The 19,347-nt window shown below is 36.8% G+C and overlaps 2 protein-coding genes across 4 annotated transcripts in view; one reads left to right on the forward strand and one right to left on the reverse strand.

Moving 5' to 3' along the window:
- The window catches only part of LOC135078921 (protein quick-to-court-like), a 41,010-nt gene extending 25,631 nt beyond the window's left edge, over nt 1–15,379 (reverse strand). For 2 of the 3 annotated variants that reach the window (XM_063973520.1, XM_063973517.1), the window contains exon 1: nt 2,406–2,689. The gene's annotated coding sequence lies outside the window, so the exon portion shown is untranslated. Of the gene's footprint in view, nt 1–2,405; nt 2,690–15,268 lie in introns of those variants that run through there. The other variant, XM_063973518.1, reaches the window with a different exon arrangement.
- A 1,652-nt stretch (nt 15,380–17,031) lies between these two features.
- Nucleotides 17,032–19,114, forward strand: LOC135078892 (clavesin-2-like). The gene has a single exon (XM_063973465.1). It carries the CDS (start codon nt 17,116–17,118, stop codon nt 18,106–18,108), a length of 993 nt encoding a protein of 330 aa, XP_063829535.1. The 5' UTR covers nt 17,032–17,115; the 3' UTR covers nt 18,109–19,114.
- The last annotated feature ends 233 nt before the right edge of the window (nt 19,115–19,347 follow it).

Here is a 19,347-nt window from a genome sequence, read left to right on the forward strand (position 1 = left end):
ACTGGCTTTAATGGATTTATTGGGGTGGATTAAATTACTTCTTAAATCTTAATTCGATTAGCGAAAGTGTTGAAACTCCGGACAAATGATAATTAAGTATTCATTATAAATAATACATTAATGTTTTGGAAAATATAAAAGATTATTCTTACATTAATAAATTACTGACACCTTACCAAAGAAGATTGATTTTATTATTTATTCCTATTTCAATATCATCGATTGGATTCAGCTTAGATTCATATCTTGTGGATTACATCAGCCGGTAGTTGTGGGTTCGAATTCCGTTCATGTTGAATGTACTTAGTTGTGATGATAATTCATTTCTATGGTCATGTACGTGTTTATTACTTTTTAGGCTTAAGTACCTACCTACTACAAAGATGCTAAAGCGAGTTGTTTTTAAGGGAAATTAGGTATGTATGTACCTATGTATAATTTTGGATTTTCATTGCAATCATCATTGTATTATTACAATGTATAAAACAAGCCTTGGTACAACTATAAGTAAAAACACAAAATAGGCCACTTTGCTGTCTAGTTCTGGTAGAGTCGTTCCATAACTAAATGCTCTACTAAATTACAGCTGTAATAGCCAAATTATGACTAAATTAATGTACTTTTTATACTTTAATTATCTTACCTCGGTGCTCAGGTATTACTTTATTACACGAAAGGTTACATAATCATTTTTCAGTAGGTACTACCCTGCAAATCGGTAACTACTGGAACATAGTTATGCATAAAAATATCGGAATTACGTTTCATTAATTCATAACTTGAACGCAAATACCAAATATTTATGATAGCACGCTATGGATTTCTTTCGTAATGGCATTTTAATGACTAGACTGAAGAACTGAGTACTTTTTTGCTACGAACTAATTACTTTTTTTGCTATAAACTTTTAAAACTAGGGTCCGTATTTCGTATTACAGAACAAAAGTTTTTAAAAATAGATCTCAAGCATAGATTTAGGTTTCCGATATGTTGAAATTCAATATTTAGACTATTTACAGGACACTATGACCAAGATTGAATAGAGTTTTAAGCTTAGCTCTATAATACGGATCTGAAACACGATAAGAAATAAATCTACCGAATCTTGGAAAAAAAATCTAATTTGACAATCAAGTTGGTTGCTGTAAGTACAGTCGACAGTACATCAGACAACTCATTTTAGTTGCAGAATAGCTCTTATTTACAGCCACTTAAGATGGCACTGTGTCTGGCTAGATGTAGGTACTTAGCTACGAGCCGGCGGCGAGACGAATCGCGCTACACATAAACTGAAGGCCACTTGAAATCCGCGTAGTCGCCATCGGCGTTAGCTAACTTAATAATAAGTTAGACGATGTTATAATGCGCGTACCTACCTCTACTTAACTATAACTTGCTACTACTACGTAGAATTACTTTTAAGGCACTCCAACGTGAACTTTTGACTTCAGTAAAAAACAAGACCGTTAATAATATTTTATAAAATGTAAGAAGTGACAAAACATTAATACTCGTATGATATATCATGTACAGAAATTAGAAATATCAACCGTTTTCTCTTTATTTAATAACTAGCTTTTGCCCGCGGCTTCACCCGCGTGAAATTTAGTTTATCATAGATCGTCATAAATTATAGCCTATATGTTATTCTCGGTTATAAACAATAATACTGTAAAGTTTCATCAAAATCCGTTCAGTAGTTTTTGCGTGAAAGAGTAACAAACATCCAGACATCCAAACTTTCGCAATAATTAATAATTAGGATTAGGATTAGTAGGATACCTATGTACTTGTTTTAACTATTGTCAATAGAGCTTTATACATATTTCCTATGATAGTTGTTTGTTTTTGCAATAAACTTGTTTTTCGTTTTGTTTGTAACTTTTAAATAAAGTTTTACTTAGTGGCAGTTTTTGTTTAGTTTTATTTTTAAAAACTGAGATGAATAAGTAAAAATAACGGATGGTTGTTATTATAAGAGTTACTTCAGTTTAGTTTTTTAGAAGTTGCCAATGCAATGAGCTGTGAACTTGCACAGTTATCTTTTTCATTTAGTTCATTCACCGCTGTGTTTATTTACGCTCTTGGCTAGAAAAAAGAGAAATGCAGCAACGAGATACTTAAAAGTGTTATAACAACAAGCATCTTATAAGTTTAGAATGTTTTTGCCCCAAAACTCCATTTAAACAATTCGAGAATTTTCTACAACAATAGTTCGACACACTTGAAATTAATTTTCTAATTTACACTTTAATAAATCTTTTGACATTGAATTCATACAATTCCAAGATTTATAATATTTCCTGTATCACTTTTGATCAAGCATGAAGTTACTGATAATAAAAAAGTTTTGAAGTAGACTATAAATTGTGTTTGTTAGGAAAAAAATCAAACTAAAAACTTACTAATTTTATCCAGCACTATGTTTTCTATCTCCATCTCGCTTATTGGAAACATTGCCGAACCATCAGCAACACACATCGCATTCGGCACAATCGTAGTTCGGTACAAATGTTTCGTTCGCACAGTGTTTTTCGAGGGGAAAACTTTGAATTATCAACTCAAACATCGCAAATTACATAGAGTAAACCATCCACGTTAACTTTTACGCTAAGAATGTTGCGGCAAGTCGTCGAGCGCAGTGCGTGGCTGCGTGCTTGGTCAATGTTTGTTCACGGTGTGGTGGGCGCGCGCCGGGCGCCCCCTCGCGCCACGTCGATGCAACACTCAATTTGCTTTTGGTAAATGTCCACTATTGTTACACGAATACGATCGGTTACGACACCTTCTATTGTATGTGCTTGCTCATAAAACAACAGTCAGTACTGATTACTTTTTTTCGCTCCGTGTTCCGCTGCATTGCAGAAATTGCAAGTCAGCCGGCCGCGCCATCTGGTGGGGTTTTCCGACATTTTGTGCCACTGCTGTAAATCTCGGCCGATTGTTTGTACTTATGCAACTGAAATCGTGTTTTATATTTCACTATTATCGTTTTAAATTTAATCTCACCGATTTCATGCTAAGGGTTTTCAAATGATGGCGTTTCACAAAGGGTCACCAAAGTTGATGTTTTTGCTCCGATTGGTTACAATTAGAGCGTTACATATTTACCTACTTAATGTTTACTTTCACCAGTTTCACCCCGAGTTTGATTTTTCAATCCTTCAGAATCGTTTTGCAATTCAATTGTAAACTGGTATTTTGTTTACTGTTGATGCAAATCGCTAATTAGGTACTTGTAATTTGAACCGAATTTCAAACATTTAGGAAGCATAAACAATTTATGCACTTTTAAGTAAAGTAATTATACTAATAATAATAACAAAAACTTCTTACGTCATTACTCTATGTTATTATAGTAATTGAAATTACTGAAATTACATTATTCTTTCTGAATATCATGCATCAAATATCAAATACCTATATGGCTATCAGTATTTAACTTTTTCAGTATTTATTTTACGTCGTAACTTCAGTAAGAAATCTGTCTCTACTTCGATTTCTTGCCGACTCAATCAAGCCAATTCGCAAAAAGGCTGGCTCGGTACCAATGCGGATGGAAAAATGTGGCTTCGTCGGCGGCGAGCGATCTTTTTTGTTTCGACAATAATTATTACGACATAGTCTGATTACTATGAAGACATGTTTCACCGACAAGCCTCATTGCGCCGTATTTCTACTCATTTTTTTGTAATCATATAATTAAACATTTACTAAATTAATCTGACGTAATACAATTTGGTAATTTTATGCGTAAAGCACAGCTGAGGCCGATTGTAGAGATGAGATAATCATGCTCTGGTTTTCAGGTCATATTATTTGAGGCTCGTTGGCTTAGGTAGGGAGAGACGCTATTTATAGACGATGCTTGCTTAAGCGAAGCAGCAAATCGAACAGCGTTGAATAGAGTTCAACGCTGTGCGTTCCATTTGCTGGTCGAGCTCTCTGCTCGAGCTCAATGATTGGTTCGTGTGTGACCCTGTGCGTCCACACGCACTGTGAGACCTAGTAAAGTTTCATGTTTGTGAATACAGCCGCAAATTATGTTGTGTCCATTTGACCAAATGCGTCCGCGGAAGGGTTTACCAGATCGGCGCTACATATTATTATTTGCCCTAATGCTCCACAATATGCCCTTGCATGAGCGTGTTTTTTAGTTATCTTATGGTGCTACTGAAAGTGCGAGAAAATATGTGTAGATATACAGTTAAGACTCTACAATACGTGTCTCTATTACCTACTGCTGATCATGAAGTATTTAAATTGCATTTTCTTTTTCTATTTTGTGAACTGTAAAAACCAGGTGTCAGTCTTCATGAGTCACCAGAGTCTTGGTTCATTGCACTGCTAACAGTAACTATTACTTCAATGGATGATTAAAAGCTGATTACTTGCCACAAAACATATACCTAAGTACTCAATAAAATATAAAAGTAGTCTTTAGATCTTCTAATGCTTAGTTAAAATCCTTTATACGAATAAAAGTTCGTTTATCGCTGCCGCTACCGCTTATATCTCACAAACTCTTATGAACTAAAAAAATAAACAAAATCTTCTCTTAAAAGCTTCTAATTAATGGGCCATTGTGAGAGCAATAACCTGCGTAATAATGGCCAGTTGTGCCTTATTTCTTCTATTACGTTAATGTAATAATAAAGATCGCATTTATAATGTACTTTATCTAAGCTCCCGGTCACACGATGCGTTGTGCGCAACCGGACCGTTATTATGTTAGATGAAATTTTAGATAGAGCAGCGTATACGTAATCTTATGGCACATGTTTATCAGATGTTTTCAAAACAAATTTTCTAAATGCGTGGAAATTCCTAAAGAAAGTCATGGAAAAAAGATTTAGGAAAATCGAAATACATATTGTTCCTGAAATCAGGGAAATTAAGCGCATTATTTGGGCAGACCTCCCACTAGGTGGACCGATGATCTGGTGAAGGTCGCGGGAGGTGGCTGGATGTGAGCGGCGCAGGACCAGTCTGTGGAAATCCTTGGGGGAGGCTTTTGTCCAGCAGTGGACGTCTTTCAGCTGAAACGAACGAACGAAGCGCATTATTTAAACTACTGTAAAAGAAAATGTTAAGTAACGGATGTACGAGTAAAAAGTTATTGTGGAGGGCAAATGCAAGAAAATAAATAACAATTTATACTTATTTTAAACCTCGCTTCATACACTGGCAAATTATTACCTACAGCATTGATAAAGGCCTTGAAAGTACTCTTATGTTTAACATTATTTTATGAGTCACGTTTTGCAAGTAGTTACTGTAATTGGGTACTTTGCTCTGTGTTATACCTGGTGATTATTGGATATTCGACTTTTACGAGTAGGTATAATGATTGAATTCGTAGCGAATACCTTATCTCTGTAAACGAAGTTTCTATTTAAGGTTTTGATTAACTGTGAAGGACTTTTATTGTTTCGAAAAAACAAAACACTGTTTCGAATTTAATGAAACAAAAGAGGTTTAATAAGTGTTTCTAACTTTTCCAAGTATCCTTTTTAAATTATGTAGGTAGGTTTGTTTCAGATACATTCTTTTCAGTTTAACTTCGACGAAATAAGACAATCATTTCTGGTAAGAATCGCACAAAAACTTACTAAGATAATTTAAGAACTCCTGAAAAATAGGGATTTCAATTTCAATAAATATTTTAAAAATAACATAACGAGATTTTTTTACCTAAAACCAAAAAGAATAACAAAGCTCTCGGATGGTAACCCTAGGCTGTTATTGTTAGTATTAAATGGACGAAATTAATCTTTTTGCTGTAAAATCTTCAGGGGTCGTAAACATGTAAGTGAAGTATTCGTTTACTTATTCGTTACGCAGGAAGTGTGTTAATTAGTGTAAAAATACGTAACAATGATTGCATTTGAGATACGGTGAGCGGCCCAAGGTGAGGTGAGGCAAGCCGAGGCTAGCCTAAACCAACTCCGGGAGTATCCGCATGTTTGCTTGGGTTAGGAGGAAACGCGCAAAGTTAATTAAAAGTAGATTCAAACTTTCTATTTATTCTAGCCTTAGTGCCTGAATAACCAAGCTAAGTTTGGAAAAGTAGAATAGATCATATCGCGACAGATATGTAATCATTGATTCTTACAACCACCTGGTTCGTAGTTCACGTACCGGACTGCTGAGAGAGCTACTAGAGCCACTTATATTATAACGTCTCAAAATTATAGCTTGACCTAACACCACTTAGGGAATCCTGCGTTCATTGACTACCTACTTGCTGTATGTTTCTATGTTTTATGACATAACAATACTGTATTTTCCAGGAACTAATCTTTTCAACTAATTCTATTTTAATGATACGGTGCTAGTTACGTCCTACATTTCTAGAGTGTTGCAAACAAGGCTACATGGAGTGAAACGTCACGTCCAAAGGTAAGAAAGAATTCAGAGTCGGAACGAATTGAAAAGAATGTCTACAAATATGTGGCATCTTATTTATTTGGTTACCAATAGTTGTGCTATTTTGCAAAAAAAATATGTATAAGTCCGATGTGCTGCCGACTGTACGTACAGTCAGCGTCAAATAGTTCGTGATACCCAAAGTAGCCAAAAAGTTCGCAACACGTCTTTGTTACAATGAGGGTTTTCGCGATTGAAAAATCCGCCAGATGGCAATACGTAGACGCGAGGTCCAAATGCTGCATGATTGGTGACTCTTTTGACATATCTGTCAATGTCGGTGACTCTTTTGACATATCTGTCAATGTCATGTTAAAAATAACCAATCATGCAGCATTTGGACCTCGCGTCTACGTATTGCCATCTGGCGGATTTTTCAATCGCGAAAACCCTCATTGGAATAAGGTTGTGTTATCAACTTTTTGACCACTTTAGATGTCACGAACTATTTGACGCTGACTGTACCTAAGTACTTAGCAGTAGTTATTTAAATGGAAGAGAACGTAGATGTCAAACGTAACACTTATTTACTAATTAAAACACATTTTATTAGTGTAGCAATAATAATTTATGAAGTATCTAGGATAATAAATTATGAGGTATAAAATAAGGTAATTAGTTTAATGGTTTGATGTGACCGTATTTACTGTTCATGGACATAAATATATTCATAAACTAAGCCGTTTTAACCACATCCAACTACTGGATTTGATATTTTATGTAAATGGACCGGTTGCATTGAATAAATTATTGACTTGTCAGTTGGAAATAGAGTAAGTAACTGGTTCACATTTATACTTATTTATAAATGGAAGTCTTTGACATGTGGTCGCCACTTCTAGAGACCACACATGAGTCTACTAATAACTGAAGTAATTCAGTGTCTGATATTTGTGATTTGTGGCTAAACTTTTACATAATGAGAGGTTTCTTTATATAAAAGGAAAATACGATGGTTAATTGATTACATTTTATTTTCCTGGTGTAAAGTTCAAAACAGATTCGTCAGATTTCTTCCTATACGAGTATCTTGTAGGTATTGGAAAAAAATGATGATATTAGATTCGGCGCATTTCAGATAACGTAGAGTTCACTGTCTCTATGTCTCTGTTTTTATTTTAGTGTCCTCTATTTTCCTAAATAATTTGATTGAGAAATTACTTATGTGTAATAGAGTCGACGGCAAAAATAGCTCCTATTACTACCTACTTTATAATGTTGATTGTTACCGTACATGTTATGACCATCTTAGGTAGGTGCATCTCTGTGACGAAGTGCATTAGAAACATTTATCTCCTTATGTAATTCTATGTGTTTTATAATATAAGAAGTCATTGTAATCTGAATCTTGGCTATTTTACGTGATACATATCGGTCTTTCGAAAGTATGTAACGAGCATTTATTGGCTCCAGAGAACCGGCTTGACAGCCTTGCCGGCTGCGGAGGCCGCTTTTTGTGCGATCTTTTAAACGATCCTTATATCGATTTTATACAGGGTGTCTATTTTATAACGATATCAAATCCGCGCAGAGTCGGAGTTTGGAATGATCTGATTTCAATCTAAGGACAAAACAAATCTTTTGTGGCACCCATACCTTAGTGATAAATCATCAATCCATTTTTAAATGTGTTAGAATCTGGGGAAACTTATTAATTGGAGGAGGCCTATGTTCAGCAGTGGAAGTCCTGTCCTTAATGAAATGAAGATGACGATTGCAGCTCTAGGTATTCGCTTGTAAAATCTTTACCGAGCTGAAATCTTTACGAGCTATGAATTCGTTGTCTTGTGAGTATGTGTTAGTTGCCTCTATTTTCAGTCACGTTGACTCCGATTTATTTGACATCCTGTATACTCCAGATCTACACCCTTCCACGCGACTTCTATCCTTATTCACAAGGTAAGAAGGGACGCCTTAAGCAGGCTTGTGGTCAAGTGTCGACCTATACAAAGCGTGATTGGCTACAGTGGACGTGCCAACAATCTTCGAGGCACAATAGCTGCTCGAAATCTATCAAGTTTTTTAAGCGTTCGTTTATCTTGGACAATGAGACCACATTTTTTAAAATAGATCTTTTTTACAGTACCGTACTGGTAAAATTCTATACTTCTAATTAGTATTTTATGGCTTGATCATACGAATACGCGTCGAATTTCTTGTTGTGTTGCGGTGCGGTCGTATGTCATTACGATGATATAATTTCATTTAAATATTGTGAATGACCACGACAATAATGATTAATGCTGCGTAAAAATGAGAGTCGCCGACCATGGCATGGCCGGTCGTTTTGCCGGGGGACGGCGAATTAATCACATTTGCCGGCTCGCTGCGCACGCGCTCTCTCCCGATTTCACAGGAGGTATGGACACATTTGCATGCCCGTGCATATAGATTATATCAAACCAGATAACACATCATTTCTGAACTGATTATACATGATGACAACACTGGCATAATATTAGCAATTATTAGAGTGATGATTTAATGCCAGATTCACCTGTCTCGCATATCAATAAGAAAGTAAAGTTTTTTCTTGAGCAAATGAAATATAAATTACCGAGGTGAATTATTTAACACCTAAAACAGTTAAGTAGTTTTTATGTTAAATAAAGATTGAATAAATTTGCTTTTGATCACAATCTCTACCGAAGAAATCTTGAATAATAGATGTCGTCAGGTTATGTAGTCGAGATCGACACATAATAATATGGTAGAGTCGATCCATTTGTTTTGCTTTTATTTAAAGAATATTATTTTGTCTTTAGAATGCTTGAGGTCAGTGTATACTGTCTAACGTATAACCGATTCCAAACAATCAGTTCATCGTGCGGTTTAAGTATACTGCACATTGCGATCTAGATCAGTGAGTATGTAAAACAGTATGAAATTACCCTACCAACATTATAATTTCCTGGTGCATACTATTAGCTGAGTTTTTGCTTATCGTTCGGATCATCAAGACGAAGAATAAGTTAATATAATAAGGGAAACACAACCTAATGACTGTAAATTACATACTATTAAAAATTAAATTTCTTTAAATTCATACTGTATTGACTGCTAATACTTCAAGGAAAGCGTAATCGATGTATCTGTAAAGATCTTGGGACGCTTTTGGGAAATTGACGTACCTACCTATAGATTTTTAAGAATACTGAATTAATGACGCGCCTGTTGTGTCTATTTATATCAAGTTAGATGCTGTGAACGTTATACACTTTAATTAGTGTGTTGTTGTATAGGAAGCACACACAAATGGAGGAAAACACACCATTAAAGAGGTTTCGAGAATAAATGTAAAATCGTAACATAGTTACAGTGTAAAATGCCACAGATGGGTATGGTACACATCGTTTGTGAACTGTGACTTGAATCACATAAGTTGGTAGCTACCGCATGACGCATCTAAACGCATCTAAACTAACACAATCAGTCAGAGAAGGTTAGATTTCTAGAGATGATATTATGCTAGTTTCAGACATGAGTGTCGAGACTACTTAGGCTGGGTTGCACCACGGTTGCACGGTTGCACCATCTTACTTTAACTTTGACAAACGTCAAATATCTGTCAAACTCCATACAAAAAACATCGGATAACGTAATAGTTACGGTCAAAGTTAGGTGGTGCAACTCAGACTTTATTTATTTATTTATTTATTTAAACTTTTATGCCAAAATAAATTTTTACATAAGGCGAACTTAATGCACTTTAGTCTCGTGGATTGCTGTCACTATCGGTTCACGCAGGATGACAAGCAATAAAAACACTATTTTAATTAGATGGTGTGAATCACGTACGATATTATTCGTAATGACATTGCAATTGAAAATTGTATGTTATTCTCGGATTACGCAATACGATCCAGCTTTAGTATTTTGTAGAGCTTTCATAATCGTGAGGTTTCGATTCGTGGATTTCATAATCGTTAAGTATCGATAGTTAGAGCGTTATTTTGCTTGTAATGTTACGATATGCCATTCAGCCGAACATAGAATATAAGAATTTTATTCGAGTACAAAAGGTGACTTTTAGCATTAAGAATCAAATTAATGTTCCGAACCCGGACTTCAGCTTACGCATTTGATACCTAATTAATTACTGGGGAAACTAAAATTGAACATTTTAACAGACACCACAAACTCTTGTATATTAACGATATTGAGTTTGTATTGTAGATTCGATGTAATTTCCTCGTACTCTTAGTTTCAATGGCCCCGGAGGACACCGTCGGGTTTTAGTGGGTAGGCCCCGCCTTCCCGGCGGGAAGAGTCCCACATAACCCACTGACTGACTGCTTCATCAGCCAGTGGATATGCGCAAAGCATTTCCCGACGCGAAAAAAAGGTATGTATGCACTTATTACCACGTGGTTTATGATTGTATCAATTGATCCTATAAATTGATCTATGCTCTACATCATACCATAGACAATAGCTTTACAAATCTGCTGCATTATTTTCTCAAAGTACAAACAAATCACCATGGCCAAATCGTGCCGCTATGCGCAGGGCATAATTTTTGCATGTAGAGCGCCTAACATTTCGTCTGGTTTAACTCGAACGCAGGCGAAACGTGATGCACATTGAACAATTCAAACACGAATGTTACTTCTATATGCGCAGGCGTTCTCATTTTTTGCTTGTATATTACTAATCCTCTGATTAACAAGTATATCGATTTCTACTAAATACAATTTTAAAAACGTTTTAATGTCTTTTATTTTCTGTAAGTAGGCCTTCAAAGAGCACTTTAACACGTCCCAACCGTATCGCGTGCTGAAAAGTGCTCTATTTTTCAAAATTTTACAATATTATGTGATAGAATCGTCCATGTACAATACATCTATGGTAGGTGGTTGTACCATGAAATATTTATATCGGGAACTCTCCTTAGTTGATGTATCTTTTTTCTTTTTTTGGCGACCTGGAATTTAAATATGCATCGTTGTTCAGGGATCAAGTTCTTTTTTAAATATGGGTTTCGCTTTAGAAAAGGTGCTAAACATGTAATCTATATTTAGCATTATCGAGCTCTACCAATGATGAGTCGTTTGAACTTGTTTCGACTTGTTTGTTGGCCATCAAGCTGTTCTTTGCATCCCACGCGCGAATTAAATGGTAAACTGTTTTGTTTTCAGTTGCATTGTTATCCATTTGGTTTTAATCGATATAGATGCGTATATGTAGCCGATTTACTCACTGGAGTCTTACAAATGTCAGTTAAAGTAGAGATGATTAATATACCTACGTTACGTACGTATATTAATAATCTCTACGTACGTGTCAGGAACTGCAGATCTAGGTTCTTTTTTTTTGTGAAAAGTGACTCGGAGAGTTCGGAGATTACATACCTCATTAAATATAATTATTTTCATGCCAGGAAGGTTATATTTATGACTAGGTAGGTACTTGTTTTTATTCAGATTAAAAATATTTTCAAATCGAATTCAATCTGAATATTCCGAATCATGATGACATGAGTATTTTATAGTCCTTCCTTAGACGATTTCTGTCATTATCATATGCAAAGTGAAGTCATCATGATTTCTGGTTTTTAAGATTAGTAGTCTTCGATTTTGACCAATCAAATAAATGTATTCAAACGAATACAACCGTCCAGTTTATAAACACGGTGAGTCACGTAACGTCTTACCGCTGTTTATCTGACACTGACCTTTCTTTGTATAATTTTGTTTTTACGCTAATGGGCTGAGTCCTTTGTACTTTGCCTTTGTCATGTCACATTTGTTTACCAGGTTTTACCTTGTTACTTCGAAATAAGTATAGTAATTTACTATAACTTTGAAGATTCAAGTGGGTGAGACTAATTTGTGCCTTTTGGACTCTACATCAAAATAATGATCACTTTCGAAAGCAAATGATACAAAAACAGAAGCTAAACTAGTTCTATTTTGTAAAATCTATGTTATAATGTGAAAGTAACTTTGTTTGTTATATTCACACCTAAATAGCTGAACCTATGACACAAAGGAATTCGATGTAGAGACAGAGTGGACCTTGTAGAAGGATGTAAGTAGGTCACTTTTTGTCCTAAAATCTGGAAAGGTATAAACGGGGACACAAGTTTAATTGAATCCGTTAAATATGTCTCTAAATTCTGTTACTTCATAAGCGGTGACATTAAAGATATTGCGAACGGTTTCAATACTTTCAATACATTAATTCTCTGAACTACGAATTTACGAAAACAAGTGTAAATTACAAAATTGCAACTTTCGAATACATTCACACATATTTTCGTTTAAAATTTAGTTAGCAAAAAATTTCCTACGCTATATTTCTATAGATATGTAAGTACGTACAAGGATAAGGTACATACTATGTTTCAATAGTTTCCTATCTAACACCTACTACAATTTATCATGTTTAGGGCGATAATGTCAGATTATAAATCATGATAAGCTGATACTAAAGATCGATACTATGTCGCCCACCTTCCATGTCGTTTGAAATATATTAATATACTGAATTAATATTATGTAGGCGTGAAATCAAGTCAATAACTTAATGTAGGATTGGGATTGTTAAATAGTAGGAAACGTGGATTAGCGGAAATGAGATTAGCAGTGTCTGTTAACATTAAGGCTGAGTTGCACCATCTAACTTTAACCGTAACTATAATAATAACCGGTGTTTTTGTATGGAGTTTGACAGATTTTTGAAGTTTGTTATAGCTAAAGTAAGATGGTGCAACCCAGCCTAAAAGTGCACCAGATAGGCCATAACATGAAACCTAGTATTATATTATCTGTGATGAAACGAAAACATGTGTACGCTAGACTGTTAAAATGGTATAGTTACTCCTCCTGTGTTTGAACTAAAAGAACTTTTGTTTGACTGTTCTTTATAAAATCTAGTTTAATGGAGAGTAGTTAAAAGTCTTATAACTTCAGATCAAAAGTGTAGTGTTTTAACTCAACTACGTAGATCCTCCCTCAGTACATAATCCCGTCATTAGGGTATTTTATCTCCAATAACTGGATATGTTATGTTAGCGTTAATAATTGCCATATCCTAAAGTCATAATAAGTTAGTTACTTTTATTGCTTCCACTAGCTTTTGCCCGCGGCTTCACCCGCGTGAAATTTAGTTTGTCACATATCGTCATAAATTATAGCCTATATGTTATTCTGGGTTATAAACAATAATACTGTAACTGTTTCAACAAAATCCGTTCAGTAGTTTTTGCGTGAAAGACAGACATCCAGACATCCAAACTTTCACATTTATAATAATATTAGTAGGATACTTTGTCACAGACTAAGGTATTTTGCGGTAAACATATACGAGTACCAATAACAATGTTTTTGTATTGTCTCAAACCAGTGAACATAAACTTGTCAGTCTATTATGGAATTACTCAGTGAGTTAAGTTACAAGTTACTTTTTAAGACTATGAGCAAAACATGTTACTTGCACGAGTAACTTCGGTTTTGTGAGAGTACATGACTCACAAAAAAACCTTGGGGAGGCTGGCACAGTCTAGCCTCGGGTGAGTTGCGTGCTTAGAGCTAGATAAAATAGGCAAAATCGTACTAAGTGAGCGTTTGCGAGGTTTACATTGCATCATAATAAAAGTGTATTGTAGAAGAATCTTTTTACCCTCACAAGAACATAAATTGCATGCATGTGTGCTGTGTTGCAAAATGTCTAACGCTCTTTGTCTTCATAGAGATGCCGTTGCTCTACGAGTACGACAAAGTAATACGAGTGATCTCTCCCTCGATTAAAATATGTTATGATGTAAGTTTTACCACATAACATATTTATCTCTCCTACTTTATTTACCTTACCAGTACCTTTGTGAAATACTTACCAGGCGTTGTTTGGTGCTGCGTTCCACTTTTCTAGCTCTAGGTACTTCTTTAAAATAATCATTTTTCAACTATCCCGAGGTGGTTATTGCTAAAAGGATGTTCCGTAGGTGGGACCATAGCCTACTGTTCTATCTCTATGCGTATACCCCATCAGACTGGGCGAGTCTATTTTTACTCAGCCAGTCAGTGCAGAGGCAACGACCACGGTGCAACGCCATACTTTTTTTAAAGTCAACGACCTTCAAGTAATTGTACTAACATCAATTATCGGCTCCTTGCCTCGTGTTTGGGAATCAAATGGATTGTTTGACTAGAGGAATTCCTTTTTTCGGATCTTGGGAAGTTTCGAACTTGGACTGACATGACGTAACATATTTTTTGTGGTAAAGAAAGTTTGTTTGTTACGCACGATGACGCATAGATTTGGTTGATATTAAGCACTCAAAGATGCTCAAGATTAAATTGGAAATTCAATATCGCTGGGAGACATTAAGTTCACATGGAAGAGTTTGTCTGTATTAAACTAGTATTAGTGCTTATTATCTGATTGTACTGATTATTATATTAGTCAGTGGTACATATTCAATTCAGTATCATACAAAATAGAGTATTAACGTATTGATAACATTACACTATAATTTTGATTTCTAAGGATACCAATTACCAATCATTTATTAATTTTATGGATTCATTATTGTGTAGTCACCGTTATTTCGTGAAACAGTAATTTGCAATGACGTTAGAAGCACGTTTCTTAAGACGTAATTTATGCTTGAATGTCTCAAGAATGAAACAGCCTTTGATTGGTGTTAATATTAAATATCCTTGAAAAGAATATAATTTTTAACTTCGTTTCATAACGAGCCCAAGAGAAAGAATGGCGTTGATGTCTTTTAGCTGGCTGCGTTGTATTTTATATTTTCAGTATATTTTTGTATAGAATACGTGCAAGAATAACAATATCCATTAGAGTGCATAAATAGGTTAAACAAACAACTCACTCTATTTCCTTTCCATTTTGCCGTACCCGCTATCTGAAGTGCTATTGATGAAAACGATGATAACTTCTAATAATTCGACTGAAGGATCGCAACTTATTATGCAACGCCTGTAAACTGCTACCAGTTATAGTTCCAAAGAGAACAAAGCACGGACGTTATACGATTTTCGGGCATTCGTTTATACGTATAAGCACAGAATAAGTAATAGTACAGGTACAGAAGGATTACTCCGCAAGACGATTTAAATAAATGCGAGTCTTGCTACGACGCGATACAGTGGAATTCAGCTCGCACAGCACTACGTACCTACAATTTTATTCACCTACAAGTTTTGTCTCTTTCTATCGCGTGCCTCTGAACTCTTCTTACGCTGTTAGGGTTGCTGTCTAGTGAAAAAATAATTAATCTACTTATTTGTAATGAGGTACGTATGTAGGTAAGTATGCATTCATTATGGAAAACCTTGGGAGAGGCCTTTGTCCAGCAGTGGACGTCATTTGGCTGAAACGAACGAACGCATTCTGAGCAGTAGTCATAGTAGGTTAGGTTCCTATACTATCCTAAGAATTATTGATTACCTACATAGCCAACATACCTTTCAGCATCTTTGGGAAGCGAAAAAAAAAGATAAATCCGGTAGATTACTTTTCGAATTTAAACACCCGAACGCCGCACAATATTTCTTTCTCTTTATGTCCATTTTTAAATAATACTTCGATCATAGAATTATAATCATACTACAACGCACGCCAGCGTCCTGACGAGCTCGCGCGTGACACTCGACTGATATAATACCCGCCGGCGGGGCGCTTCGCTGTAGGTAATTATCGGATGTACCGCGCGGAGTGAGCCAGGCCTGGTATAAGGCTTCAAAAAGATAAATTGTTACAAAGCGTATGGTCGTCCTGTTTTGGCGTATGCGTGCGTCCTGCTCGCTCGTGCAGGCTACGTCATCGCAGAAACCAGCCAGCCAATTGACCGGTATACCGCCAACCTTCAGTTTTTCTTTTATTTATAACTCGCTCTGGCTTGGTAAGTTATGCCCCGTTTGAACGGTCGAAACTACTTGCAAGGGAACTTGAACGCTGGTTTATAAAGCAAGTAGTGGAGCTAGTATACTAGCGTTACCAAAAAATAGCATAATAAAATTATTATCTTTTTCCTTTCTTCCCAGAGATTCTACCGAGAGTCTAGCTTTATGATTAGCTTTTTTATTGTAATTAGTAGAAGTGGTACACAAGTGGCATTCTTAATATTAAAGTTTATAGTAGCAAAGTGGTCAACAACATAATATAAATTAGCACAAAATAAGTACCTAGTAATTACTATTAATATTAATATGGCTATTGCTACTTATTAGTGTAAATAAGGAAAATTTCATTTATCCTTATTTATGGTTAATACGAATAAAACTCAAAAGCTAAGAAATGTTATCTATCTTATTCTTTGATTTCGATCCAGATTTCCAGTGGTAATTAAACATTCTGAATAAATTAAATACAGAAAAGTGGCTAGTTTTTGAGTTCACTTAAAAATTACCACGGTGAAATATTGACTAGTCATTACTTATTGCACGGCGACTGGCGCTAACGATAGCGCTAATGACTATGTTTAAAAAATAACACAATACAAGAGTTGTTTAACGACAGGATGGAAATGGCTCGTTATCTCGTTCAACTGGAACGATGCGGGTCCCGCACGTGAACGCAGCACTATACGGTTTAATGAACGGCCAGCGATGGCGGCCGAGTGCGGCGCGAGCACGGTGCGCAGTCGGCCTCGAGCTCCGGGCGGCGCGCGCGCAACCACGCCACTCAGTGAAAGGCGCATGACTCACACCTGCCGCCATGAACGAGTACGCCGAGTACGACTGGAAACTGCACCAGATGCAGAATGAACGCCTCTGTGAAGTCGCCAGGAAACGCCTCACCGACGGCGACAAGCAACGAGCACTCGACGGCCTGAAGGAAGCCGTCGATTCTAGTCTCAACCTCGCCCTCCGCGACAAAAGCCGGTGCCAAGACGACAACTTCCTGCGGCGGTTTCTATACGCGCGTAAACACGATGTGCAACAAAGTTTCGAGCTGCTAGTGCGATATCATCAATTCAGGCGCGATCATCCAGAGCTCTGGGCTCCTGCCGATGGCGGCGTGCTGCGGGCGTTGGCGGACGGGCTCCCCGGCGTGCTGGCCGATCGTGACCGGCGCGGGCGCTGCGTGCTCATCATGTTCGCCTCCAACTGGACGCCTCACGCCTGCTCCCTGCTCTCCGTGCACCGAGCTCTCCTCCTCACCCTGGAGCGAGCACTCGACGATGTTCAAAACCAAGCCAACGGCTTTGTGATCATCGTGGACTGGACTGAATTCACCTTCAAACAATCGTGCAGTTTACAAGCAAAAATGCTAAAGCTGATGATCGACTGCTTACAAGACTGTTTACCCGTGCGGTTCAAAAGTATACACTTTATAGGTCAACCGTGGTACGTGGAGACAGCGTTGGCCGTTACAAAACCATATCTGAAGGCGAAAACGCGGGAACGGATAATATTGCATGGCAACAACTTATCAACGCTGCACGATTCCCTACCCTTGGATATTCTTCCTGCTGAATTGGGAGGAGAAGGCCCCTCGTATAACTCAGAACGATGGTTGCAAGAGTTCTGTCGAGGAGACAGTATATGCCCCACGCCTGTGGCACCTACGGCTACAGCTGCCCCGGTAGAGAACGACCCTCCTTGTGCCAAACTGGACAAAGCTTATAAACAAAAGGACAATCCAAATTTCTCGTTCCATGGAAATGAGAAAAGTGCAAAATCAGAGTTATTGCGTGATAAAGATTGACATTATAATCTATCGTTGATCGCAACGTGGAAAATGGACAGCTCCAAGGCTGGTCACGGTTCCGTCCCCGCGCATCGCTGCAATACGTGCTGTGGGCGCATTTTGTGATATCGAGTGTATTGTTTATGCTAATTTATTGTCTAGAGACTGTAGGAGGGTTAACGCCTCACTAGAAAGCGGTATGAATATGAGTAAGTGCATTTATATGGTCTCGGATTGGAGCATCGCGGCATCGCTCGGATCGTTAGTATTCGTTTCGGTTGGTGGCTATCTAATTAGTGAGTCAGCCAGGTTTTATGGCTGGCGGGTGGGAGGCATCCCCCGCGCTGCGCCGGCGCATGTAACGGTGCCGAGCTCTCGATTCGCGCATCCGTCCGACTCGCAGGCGCTGGATTCTGCTCAACCGATGCATCTTTGTACATCGCTCTCAGCTTCTGTGTTACTTTACTCTTTTAAGTATTTATTTATAATCTAACCAGTACTTGTAGTGAAAATAATATCTCATTATGAAATAGATACATAGTAGCTTTGAACATGAGGCTTGCTGCGCATTTACTATTACGTTAAGTCTATGTTTGGAAAATAATACCACGCTGATGCGAAATATTTTAATAATAAGTATCTATTGTATTCCACTCTAATAACGTCATACCTACGTCCCGTGTATTGTGTTATTGTACCATCGCAGTTGATATTTTAGACGGTCCTATTGTAAATTTATTGAGTGCTGCTTAATGTAATATTTAAAGCTCTCATTTCATTGACTTATAAGCTCTCTCCTAGTTGAAAGTCCTAATTTATTTTCTTGTATCATCTCAAAATTGTAAATAGACATACGACTGCTGTGACATTAGACAATAATAAGATAGTTCCAATAAAATAATTCTTAGAAACTTATTTGTATCAGTGATTGAACTGAACTTGATGTAAATACGCAAACAATTTTGACTGAAAAGTTCTTATAAATTGATATTATAATTTACAATAAATATTGAATGTAACTAGATGACTTCGTTTTATTTATGGTAGAATACATAACACTTAGGTATATTTAAACTGATGTAATGTCTGCCCTTGAAGCTGATACAGATATGACTCAGAAGTCAGATGACTCTAATGCATTCGCAAAGGTTCATGTAAACCAGTTTGGCAAGAGGTACCTAATGATGCTAATCGAGCACATCGATCGGAAGAGTAAGTACACGAAGACATGAGTCACGGGATTGCCAACCTCATACG

This window comes from Ostrinia nubilalis, chromosome 15, assembly GCF_963855985.1.
Source record: "Ostrinia nubilalis chromosome 15, ilOstNubi1.1, whole genome shotgun sequence".
In the NCBI taxonomy this organism is placed as follows: domain Eukaryota; kingdom Metazoa; phylum Arthropoda; class Insecta; order Lepidoptera; family Crambidae; genus Ostrinia; species Ostrinia nubilalis.

What these genes read in the sequence shown, in the direction of transcription:
- LOC135078892 (XM_063973465.1), top strand. Translation starts at nt 17,116, where the DNA reads ATGAACGAGTACGCCGAGTACGACTGGAAACTGCACCAGATGCAGAAT.